Raw genomic sequence first — 12,324 nt, forward strand, 5'->3', positions numbered from 1 at the left:
GTCTCTCTCTTTCAAAATAAATAAGTAAACGTAAAAAATACTTTAGAAGCGCCATTTCATTAATCTTTTTGGTTAAAAATAGAGTTTAAAAATCTATATTAAAAGTTAAACAGAATAAATAACAGTGGTATTTTTCTCAGTAGCCTATCATGTAGCAATTTCAATATTAATAAGTCCTAGGAAAAATAAATTGGTTGTATACATTAGTTTTTAAAATGTCTGGTAAATTCTTGCCCATATTAAGGAACTCATCTTCATTTGTAAAATCAATTTCCTCAAATTTATATTTCCACTTACTCTTAAAAATGGACAGTCTTTGTTCTTGAATCACATGGATGGCATGATTGCCAGTTAGCTTCATTTTCTTTTGCTGTTTTCACAGATAAATCAATTCAGGGCTTATTTTCATACTGGGATAATAATCATTCCTGCCTCTGAACACAAAATGGGTTTTGTGTTCAGCAATCATCTTGAAGTGAGGCACTCAAATACCCTAGAATATAGCACAAAATTCTTTTTGCTTTCATTCATTTCAAGACAGTGTATTAATATTATCCTCCTTGCTTCCACACAGCTGTCATCTTAAATGCCACTAAAGAATGGATGCATAATTAGCTCTTCAGTTCATACATTAAATACATTTTAATAAACAGTTCTTTTCTCTGAGAATCTTGCCGTCCATTCTTAGCTGTCAATCTCAGAGAGAATTTAGAGAATGTTTCCTATGTGAAACATTGTTTAGCCAAGCTAATCTATGCACTATATTTAAAATGCACCCTTACTGAATTATGAACTATTCAGACTTAACCAAAACAATTATAATGACTCTGATAAGTTAGGAAATATTCTTAAAATGAAGAAACTGATTTGGATTCCTGTAAGTCAAATATTTGTGATCCAAAGTAAATTCAAGTTATCAGAAACCTAATATTTAAATATTAATTTAATAATAATTAAAGATCAATGAAATGTTTAATACACATGAAAACATTAAATATTAAATATAATAAATAATATATGCTGTATTTTAGTACTCACGTTGAAAAGATTTAATATTTAAAATTTTATATTTATAGTGTTACCAGAAAAGAGTTTAATCATTAATATTAAATTGTATGCAAATATCTTAAATAATCTAACTGTGATGAAGTCCAAAAGGATGCATGTTTTTCTCTGAAGTCAACATATTTGCCACTTCAACATGAATTATGGGCCTGAAAGACACAAATATAATTTTAATCTGGTGATACACACAATTTATGAAGATTCAGAGTGAAGCATCACACTGAATGATTGCATTTTTACTTCCAGTGGTTTATTTCAAATCATTTCTAAAGGAATCCTAAATGAGAGATTCCATCTGTGAGTCTTTTGAATGCAGGATCCAATTATCCTGAAGAACATTCCTTCCTCCTTTCCCAAAGCTGTTTACCACACAGGTCTTTCCACCAACCTGAGCAGGAGAGGCAACTGATTCTGAGCCTTCTCACTTACATTCCAAATCTGCAGTGTTGCCAGGAAAGTGAGAAGCGGGGCTATTTATTTTATAAAAAATACAGACTTCCCATTGAGATTTAATATCTGTACCAATGATACAATCAAACTGTAACAGAGAGAAATTACTAATTCAGAAAGGAATTGAACAAATCAGTGGAGATGCAAGGTTTAAGTGTTACTGATTTAAGTCTGTGCACAACTCATTAAAGGTCAGCTATAAATGGATATGAGTTAATATGTAAGGTATGGAAAATTAATGAAAAAACATCAACCAATCTGTATTTGAGATGAATAGGTCCTCAAATAACTGTTCCACATGCATACTTAAATTTTATCATCTGCCCATTTGGATATGATAGGATAAGCAACCTATCAACAAGAAACTTGTACTTGAAGCTCCCTTTGTGTAATAAGCTAACACTAAAATCTGGATGTATATAATGCATGTTAATTTATTAATTAGACTTTAAGATTATGATGCTGAGCGCTTACTATTTCTCAGCTTTTGACTTGGCCCTTTTACTATTGTCTATAGAAGATATGAGCGTATGCGAATTCTGAAAATTTAAATCTCATTACTATATGAGATAGTAATAATATGGATAGACTGCAAGTATTTTCTTTATTTCCTGGTTATACAAAAGCAGGATCATTTTCAACTGATCATAGTAGTGGTTAATTCTGATACTGCATGTGAAAGTATATTAAATTGTGCATTTTGTCAAGGTATAATTGTAATGATTCAGAACTGAAAACAAACTATTTAATGATTGGAAAATCTTAAAATAATTTTTATTAAGTATCCTATTTTGTGTTCTCTTTTTAAACGTGTATCATGATGGATTAAAAAACTGGCAAAATATATAACAAAAAGTAAAGAATGAATATAGTAGTGTAATTCAGGATGGTTTGAAAATTTCTGTCTTTTTCAAAACTAACTTTCTATAGTGGAAGTGTATTACTTTTAGAATAAGAAAAAAAATAACTTATTTGTTAGGTTAATCAGACCTATGTATCTGCTTAGATTTCTGAACACCTGTGGCAAAAAAAACCCCACAAAATCTAGAAAAATAAAATCAATTTCACATGTGCATCATTTAAAACAGAATTGCTTTTGTTCAGAGTCTCTGATCCCCCTTCTGTGGCCTAATGTATACCAGAGATAGGTTGTAGTGAGCTGAGAGGGTTATGGGGTTGTGGAATGGACCTTGGACAGCTTGAATCCTGGCTTGTGAGCAGCTCCTCCTTCAGTTCCACTGCACTGCACACATATCATTTTCTATGAGATCTACACCAGGAAAGAAGGTTGCAACATATTAGCTAGATTTCTTTGCTTCAGCCCCTGGGATATCATCACTTCTGACCTCAATAAAATAACTAAACTCTCTCCTGAACAATTATCCTTCTGACATGAAAATCAAGAAGCACTTCCTAAATTAGAATGCATAGAGTGTTGACATACCAACATTTTCAAGCAAAGAATAAAAACACCTTGAATGTGAAGTTTATTCTTGAATTAATGCTTGCTCAGTAATGTCACAATATGGCAACAGATCCTAGTGGTCAAAGAAAAAATCATGGCCCTAAACATCAGTCTGTTTTTAGGTACATGTATATACGTAATCTTCAAATGCTAAGAATATGGTCAATTTATCTGACATTTTAGTTAATAAAATAGGTTAGGTTACTATGTAAAAATTCCTACTTAATAACTTTCTTACTCTGTCCAGTCAAATCCTTTTCTGCCTTTTCTTCATTACTTCATTAAAAAATAATTTATCAACCGTTTCTATGTGCTGAGAATTGGTTATTGGTAAATTGTAATTTGACCCAGGATGAAATCTAGTGCTTTTGGGTAGGTGTAGCTTTTAAAATAAAGGGGTTGTCTTGAGACTTTGCTGCAGAAGAATCAAATAACCAAGAAAGAATCATGTAAGACCTATCGGTTACAGAGGTGAGCCCCACTCTCCTGACCATGGCCCCCTTCGTGTCCCTTATAAGATCTGAGAAGCAATAGTTTGTGTTCACACCTTTTCTCTACTACCTTACATGGTGGTAACATTTTAAAATGTAAATAACTGAGAAAGAGAAAACCCATCTCCTATTACCCAACTACACCGTCAGATTCATCCCTGCCATTGATTTTACTACATGTAATTCCATAAAATAAAGCTCATAGGTGTGATTTTCTTCAAATTGTTGTGCTAAGTATAAAAAGCAATGACTGTATTTTGCAATGATTCCATTTTTTAAAAAAGTGATTTATAAATAATAATGTAAGTGTGAAGAGATTGTTCACTACAGTATCTCCAGAATTGAGAACAATGGCTTACACGTGTTAGCCACTAAATAAATATTTGTTACATAAATAATGTTCTCTGACGTTCTCTTGTATCATATGGTTTATAATCTGGTGCATTTTTTTAAAGTTTATTTATTTATTTAAAGAGAGAGAGCTCACACAAGCAGGGAGGGGCAGAGGGAGAGAGAGAATCCCAAGAGACTCTGTGCTGTCAGCACAGAGCCCATTGTGGGGCTTGATCCCATGAACTGTGAGATCATGACCTGAAATGAGATCAAGAGTCAGATGCTTGACCGAACAAGGCACCTAGGCACCCCAATATGGCACGAGTTTTTATATGTACGCATCTGTTTCTCAACAGTAAACAGTAGGAACTGAGGAAGGAAAATGTCTATTGTGTACAACATCATGTTCCTACAGCCTGGTGATACCTATATGCACAAAGTTGAATGAATTAAAGAAAGGCCCATGCTGTATCTTATTCATCTATCGTCCTTAGTAACTAATTATACAAGGCATATGGCTTGATTCCTATTTGATTAAGAATATGCTTGGAACAATGCAGACTGACTTATTGCTCTGTTGAACTAAGCAAATGCTGTACCAACTGAGCCAGACCTGTGCAAACTTGTCTATCACTTATTTTTTCTGTGAAATAATTTCTGAAAATATGTTTAAGTTATTTTGGAGAATATGCCTGTCTCTCACAGCAGGGAGATTAGGTTCATTTGGTGCTGGAGAAGCTGGAATCTGAGAGAGAGTGAGCCTAGTGCTCATTTTAGACTAATTATTTTCCTGTAAAATACTGTAGACAACCTTAGATTAGTGGGAGAGCAGCTGCAAGGATTTAGAGAAATCTCACTGAGCTCAATTCCCTTCCTTTAAAACAAAGTCAGGTTTAAAGTAGCAGGTCCTGTTCTTTCTCACTAGGTCGACTGAACTCTGCCCCCCACTTCCCAACAACAAAATCAGACACACTTGAATTCACATTCTTGCTCTGTCATTTGCTAATTGTTTAACTCAGGCAAGTTACTTACTGCTCTGAGCCTTAGTCCCTTATTTATTTGTCAAATGCAAATGGCAACAGGAGTGTGTACCCTGTATGTGTCTAATGGGGACTAGATTATATAGATATACATATAATGTTGAATGAGGATTATTTCTGTTATCTCTAATCCTCGTTATAAATTGCTCAGTACAGAGACATAATAGGTAGGTACTTCATGTATGGTAGCAGCAATTAATAGCGTTCCAACCACCGATGAGAATATAAAAAACCGAAGTCGAGCCTCATGGCTGTACTCTCATATCGGCTTAACCTCTGTTGTTCCGTTTCCTCATTATAAAATGGAGCTCAAAACACTTAATAGTTCAACTTATTATGAAAAAATAAATGATAAAATATATGTATGTAATCAGCTTATGAATGGCAATCATTGTGGGGGTGCTTTATTTTTCTACTATTTCTGAGCTTGGCCTCATGATTGCCTTAGAGAATTGAGTCTATTTGGTAACTCTAGTTCCAAGGAGGGTGCACTTCCTCCTTTCCTACTGAGCTCTGGACCTTCCCTTCCGCATCTTTATGGAGCACCGCACCTTCATAATGTGGAGCCCCAACACAGAGGCAACATTCATGATCTCTTTTACTGCTCCCCATAAAGAGAAATGGAGAGGCCTTGGTATTATTTCAATAAAAATTGGGGGCTGAAAAAATTACATGAGTGTTTTCAAGGTGGTTAACTGGTGATACTGCATATAGATTTTAAGGGATGAAAAACTACGTTTCAAAAGTGATATACTATATTGATATGTCACAGATACTCAATAAATCTTACTGAATTGAATTACAATTAACTTTAAGTATTTTAATTAAATGGTGTATTTTTTGAAATTAATTCTTTTTATAGATTGACATGCTGTTTGATTAATTCTCATGCCAAGCATTATGTGGCACTTTTAAGAACTATGCCTAGCACGCTATAAAAAAATAACTTGAAAGCCACATTTTCTGCCCTTAAAAGTTGTAAAATATTTTAACTGTATATTGCCCTGATGATCTTTGTGACAGCAGGAAAGACACAGCATTGTTGTCAAATCAATGAGTCAGACAATGGGCACAGTGGAACATGTAAGACACTATTCAAAATGCTCACTGTTGCTGTTGAAAACGATCTATGATTGTGATTAATTGCTTTTGAAATTTTGATCAAAATTGATCTGTCCAGTTTTCTGGGACTGGCTGTTGGACGTCAGATCTCACCCTGAAATTACATAAATCAATTTAGTCTGGACTTCTGTAAAAACTGGGGGTAGAAAGATAGAAGTAATTTCTGAGTTGTCAGTGACTGATGGATGTTCTGATTTCACAGTTTTAGTAAAGAAAACGTCTTACCGTAGCTGTCATAGGCATCCTCACTTACTCCATGACCGTAGTCATAGTATTCAGGCACACTGCAACAGATTTAGACAGCAATCAATGCTACTGTAATAAGGGGGAATCAACCCAGAAACTCATATGGAATTTGAAAGCAAAATGTGTGCTAAAGTAATATCCCAAGAACCTCTAGCATAAAACACAATCCTAAAAAATACTCTGTAAGACATACAGGTTACTAACAAGGAGCGCTATGATTTTCTCATGCCACCTCAGAACTTTTTTATCTCTAACCTCCAATTTTATAAATCAAATTTTCCTTAAAACACAAGTATCATACTTCAAAATTTGTCAAGAGGAAAGTTATAAAGGTCTATTTCCAAGAAAAAGTGCTATGCTATACAAGATGACAATCTGGTCAACTGTATGTGGCTTTTAATGCTGTTACCTTAAGCATCAATTTCATCTTTACTTCCAAACACTGAAATTGTATTTATACTCCCCTCTAGCCCTTCAACGGCATGTCCATGAACTTCTCAAATATGTAAGCTGTTTATTTTTACTTAATATTTTGCTACATGTTTCTGTGTTTCAATAACTGACAAGAAGGTGTCCTTCCTTCATTTCTTACTCAAGTTACTAACAGGCTTCCCCCACTACAGTTGTCATCACTTTGTCCTGCAGTGGTACTTCCCCCTTTAAGGTACCATTCTCACTAGCATCCAAGCATTTCATATATCTCTCATTCCCAAAAAAGTCCTCCCTCACCCCCACATCTTCTTCTAGTGACTTGCCCTTTCTCTGTCCCTTTACAGAAAAATTTCTTGAAAAGAGGCAACTGTTCACTCTCTTTACTGCTTTCCACATGCTTTTGAAGATATTCCAATCAGGCTGTTGTCTCCACTGAAACAGCTCTTCTCAATATCCTGACATTTTCAAATCCGGTGGTCAAGACATGGTCCTCATTTTACATTAACACCATTTGAAACAGTTGGCCATTTACTGTTCCTTTAGCCATTTTAGTTACTTCTGAGATGTCCTCAGAATACATTACTATATTAATGTATTCACATTTATATTTATAATTTATGATATATGATATTTCCCCTCAAATAAGCTCCTTCATTTTACATCCTCTGCTTGAATCTTCATTTATAATTTTAAATAGTATATAAGATAAATTTATAAATAATGTCAAGATTACTAATTCCTTTTAAGTACAGTAAAACCTTGGACTGCAAGTAACTTGTTCTGCGAGTGTTCCACCAGACAAGCAAACATTTCTAATAAATTTTAACTTGATAAATGAGTGATGTCTTGCAATATGAGTATTACGTGTTGCCAATGTCACATGATCACAACTGAGGCAGTCGTTCTTCTCTTGCTGTGGGATTATGGGTGATTGTCTCCTCTATTCAGATGCTCAGTCTCAGGCCATGGTGTTTGGCAGAAATCAGTGATTTTTCAGAACACTGGAAGGTGCCCAGAAATGACACTAGTGGATTTTTTTGTCACTTCAAAGCACCTATGGGCAGCCCTTTGCTTTTCCATATAAGAGTAAGCTTAGGAATGCTTTGCTTCATTCTAGGTCAGGCTGCCTGCAAATATAGACCCTTTCCTCTGCTGCCTTATTACCAGCTACATTAAATACAGGATATGACAAAAGTTATTAATACTATACTATAGTCAACATCCGTGTGAGCAGATACAATGGCCCTCATGCAGAAAAAGATCCATTGAGCCAATAGATAGCAGTGATTCTGTTAGTGATAGTGAAAGTTGTTCTACAATAATCTTCTTCTCTCTCATCTCCCTCACACCAGCCATGAAGGTTTTCCAAAGTAAGTACAGGTTAATTTATTTTGCCCTATATTTTTTATTTTCTTTATTATTTTGTATTATATTACAGTATTATCATTTTTATGTGAATATTTTTGGGTTTTGGAATGAATCATCTGAGTTTCCATTATTTCATATGGGGAAATTTGCTTTGAATACAAGTGCTTTGGATTACAAGCATATTATTGGAACTAATTATGCTCACAAACCAAGGTTTTACTCTACCTTGGAATATTCAGATCCTCATTTATGTTTACCTAGGAAGCAACACCTCCATACATAAAATAATCCTCTTCCCCAAGTGTTCAATAAAAAGCAGAGATTTTAACTTTGGAGTTCCAGTCTCCTCTAAGAATTTTATTAAATCTATGGGCCACTGGTCCAGTGATGAAGTGTGGCAAGAAAATGGCTTAAGATCAAAAACCAAATTATATAACGGCTGAGGGTGGGCCACAGATACCAAAGGGTTAGGTTGAAAGGAGAGATCGGCCTAAAATGTTGTGGTTGTCATTATCCCTCAAGGCAATCTCGTAGGTCTCATTACATTAAATACTTTAGATTTCATTGATAATAAGGAAAGAGAAGCAAAAAAGAAAATACAAGTCTATGTATTAGAGGTGAAAATGAGAGAGAGAAATTAGGGAGGCAACTGAGAATTCACTTACTCAGTTTTAGTACAAAGTAGTTGGGAAAAAGAGATTACTGAGTGCAGCCTGCATTGCCCAGAATATCTATACACAAATTATCTAGAAAAAAATGTATGGTAGTATGTGTTTCTTCCCACCCTTGAGACTAAGGTCTAGAAAAAATGTATGGTAGTGTTTCTTCCCACCCTTGGTCTAAGGCCATTGGCTAGTGGCTGGACGTTTCTCTCTTCTTTCACATACTTAGCTTAAAAGGGGTGATACAGCCTCATTGAGAACCCTCATGCATGTGTCGCAAATTTCTGAGAGATGTTACATTGATTCCCTGGATGATCAAGAGATGGAAGTCATGAGAATATGATTTAACAGGCAGCATTCCTCCCATTTATATGGATGAAGAGAAAATGAGGGCATCGACAGCAGCTTCTCTTTCCCTTTGTCACAATCAATCATGTTTCCTTGAAAAAACCTATGTTTCGCAAAGTGCTGTATGAAGACCACTAGCTCCAAACTCTGTCTAGTGGCATTATTATGTTTCTCATTGGATTTCAATTTGAATTTTGTAATGTTTACTTATTTATTATTTTGAGAGAGAGAGCAAGAGAGAGAGTTAGTGGTGGAGGGACAGAGAGAGAGGGAGACAGAGAATCCTAAGCAGGCTCCATGCTCAGCACAGAACCTGACATGGGGCCCCATCTCACAACTATGATCGTGACCTGAGCTGAAATCAAGAGTCAGATGCTTAACTGACTGAGCCACCCAGGCGCCCCCTCAGTTTCAATTTTAATTGATGAAGGTAAGGGATGGCAAAAAGAGAGAGACCATGACAAAGAAACTACAGTTATTGTCTGTCCTAAATGATACATCCACAACAAGAGGGAGTTTTAACTTTTAGCTACTCTAAAAACAGGAAAGTGGAACATATCAGATATTTGTAAAATAATGGATAATGCAAAATAACAGATAATAAGCATAGTGGTCTGTGTCAGAGTCCATACCTTTGCTTGTCTAAACATTACTTCTCATTTCTTCCCTCAGAAAACATTTGCATGGACAAATGGCTGCACTGCGAATAAATATATCCCTCACCTATCCTTACAACTAGATGTGTCCTTGTGACTAAGTCAGGAAGCACAGGGTGTACACATAAGTCAGAGTGGCAACCCTGAGGTTATTTCCAATTCAATGACAAGCTCATCTTGGACTTGTGCAGTCATCTCCTTAGTTGGTAGAAGGCACTCAAAGTAATGATCTGGCAGTTACCATGCAAATAAAGACAGTACTTTAGGAAGTCATGGGTGGCAACATGAGAGGGACTTCTGTCTCTAAATGATCATGTTGGAGCAGACTTAGTGTAAACCACTGCCTACCTTAGGGATTGCTGTGGGGGAAAAAATGGTTTTTATCTTGTTTGAGCCACTGAACTTTGAATCTCTCTGTCACAACAATTGGTCAAAGAAATGAGTATGGAGAAGTGTACAACTGCCATTAAAATCCCCAAATACTGGGCATTAGCTTAGTGGGAGAGTGGAGAGTACAAGGAGAAAAATTATAGTAGGGTAGAAAGCTAATAGGCCTTGTTATGCCATTGCCTGTGAACTTGGAACAGTAGGCTGCATATAGGTCTGCATATATTTTGACACTACAGGAAAAAGCTGAACAAAGCCCAAATGTTCTTAATCCTGCTGTTTTTAGAAAGGTTTACAAAAGTCATGTGCTTAAATAAGATTGGGCCATTTTTCCAGAAGAAACAGAAGTGAAGAACTTTGCTAAGAGAAGTTATTTTTGCCTGATTTATGTGTGAGTTCTAAATGAAAGAGTGTTCAGAAACTTGTGGTTTGGCAGGATTAGAGAAGTCAGCTGTTTCTGTATGACAGAAAGAAGAGATGAGGGTTGCTCAAAAATGCCCTCACCTCTTCCCATTAGACTTCACTGCCACGTATGATCCCTAGAACATTCCTTAGGTTCCTGAACATGTACAAGCATGCTGGCTGTAAAAATTAAGTCCCCAACGAGGGCACACTATACTTGACTCAATACAGATGCGGCTATGGATTAAGACCATTTATCCATTAGGATAAAGAAGAACCTTCTAGTAAATCTGGTATGATCTCCAGAAAAAACAAACAAAAAAAACAAAAACAAACAAACACGAAAAAACGCACAAGGTTGCCAGATGCACTACCCAAAAAACTTACTTCAGCGTGGTTGCTTAGGTGTCTTTTAATGTCTACTTGGCGGATTTTATAATTGTCATTGCCTATGGAGCCTTCAGTGTTTCCCAATGAAAGTTTCCATTGTGCGATTCTGTTCCTTTTCCACCACTTTATATTGGGTATTATGTATGGGGAAGAAAGTTGAGAGTGGCAAAGACAATCTGCTCATCATTTTATAGGTTGTCAGACCTCAAAGAACCATATCAAAACCTAATGTAGTTTTGTATATTTTCCATAGTTTCTGGATTTTGAGCTGGCTGCAGTAATTAGAACTGAACTTGGATTTTCTCTCTTGGGTAGTAGGTAGGTATCTTTGTTTTAATGAGAAGAAGTGTATTCACTTGTATGTGCATAGCCAGAGGGTTGGACAGAGAAGACTTCTAGTTATCCCTTCCAAGTCCATTTGTCTTTTGAGTAAGGAAGACTATCTCAGAATTATATTTCCTAGCATAGATGTAGAGTGATGTGTAAAAATGTTTTAATGATCTGCATAAAAGTAAATTCCTTTGTCCTCTACTTCATTTCAACTTTATGTAACTGATTGGAAATGTGAATGACTTGGAACTATTTTGGAAAACTGTGTTAATGATGGTATAGTGAACCAAATCTTTTTGTCTCCCCAAATTTGTATGTTGAAATCTTAACCCCCCCATGTGATAGTGTTAGGATGTGGAACTTTTGGGAAGTAATTAGATCATGAGAGTGGAGCCCGTCTGAGTGAGATTAGTGCCCTTGAAAAGGGGATCCCAGAGAGCTCTCATGCTCTTTCTTTCTTTACCATGTGAAGATACAAGAAGAAGACAGAAGTCTACGACCTAGAATAGAGTTCTCACTCAAACCCAACCATGCTGGCACCTTGATTTGGGACTTACAGCCTCAAGGACTTTAGGAAATAAATTTCTTCTTGTAAGCCACCCCATGTATGGTATTGTGTCATAGCAGCCAAACTAAGACCGATGACATTCCAGTAGCCTAGATCCCTGAATGGCGCCATGAAGCAGAGCCCACCTACTTGTGCATGTCTATTATATGTGAGGGAGATAAACTTTGTTTCTTGTTTAGGCCACTGAATTGTGGATCTCCTTACTAAGGAAGCTATGCCCCATATCCAAAATAATATGGTGGCAATTAAAGCAGTCCCTTGAAGATAAACAGGCATCCAGTAAACGTTTGTTGAATGAATAAATTACTGAATAAAAGAATTCAAAGATGACATGACTGTGTTTGAACATGAATAATCTTAGAATATCTTGCTATAAATATCTTTGTAAAACTTTGTGTATGCTTCAGAAGGAATATCTAGTTATAGTGACAGTAATGGGAGCAGTGAAAAAAAATTTATTTTCTGATATGAATGAAATTCAGATTGACAGCTTAAAAATATTGTAACTGACCAATGCATCTGTGATTTTTATATTGTTATATTATATTTGAACTTTAAAATCATACAAG

The 12,324-nt window shown here is 35.7% G+C and overlaps 1 protein-coding gene across 1 annotated transcript in view; it reads right to left on the reverse strand.

The window, feature by feature from the left end:
* KHDRBS2 (KH RNA binding domain containing, signal transduction associated 2) overlaps nt 1-12,324 on the reverse strand; it is a 609,605-nt gene that overhangs the window by 14,544 nt on the left and 582,737 nt on the right. Inside the window, exon 8 of the mRNA XM_043591717.1 lies at nt 6,192-6,250. Within this exon, the coding sequence (XP_043447652.1) occupies nt 6,192-6,250 (59 nt within the window). The remainder of the gene's footprint in view (nt 1-6,191; nt 6,251-12,324) is intronic.

The sequence above is a fragment of the Prionailurus bengalensis genome, chromosome B2 (genome assembly GCF_016509475.1).
Source record: "Prionailurus bengalensis isolate Pbe53 chromosome B2, Fcat_Pben_1.1_paternal_pri, whole genome shotgun sequence".
NCBI lineage: Eukaryota > Metazoa > Chordata > Mammalia > Carnivora > Felidae > Prionailurus > Prionailurus bengalensis.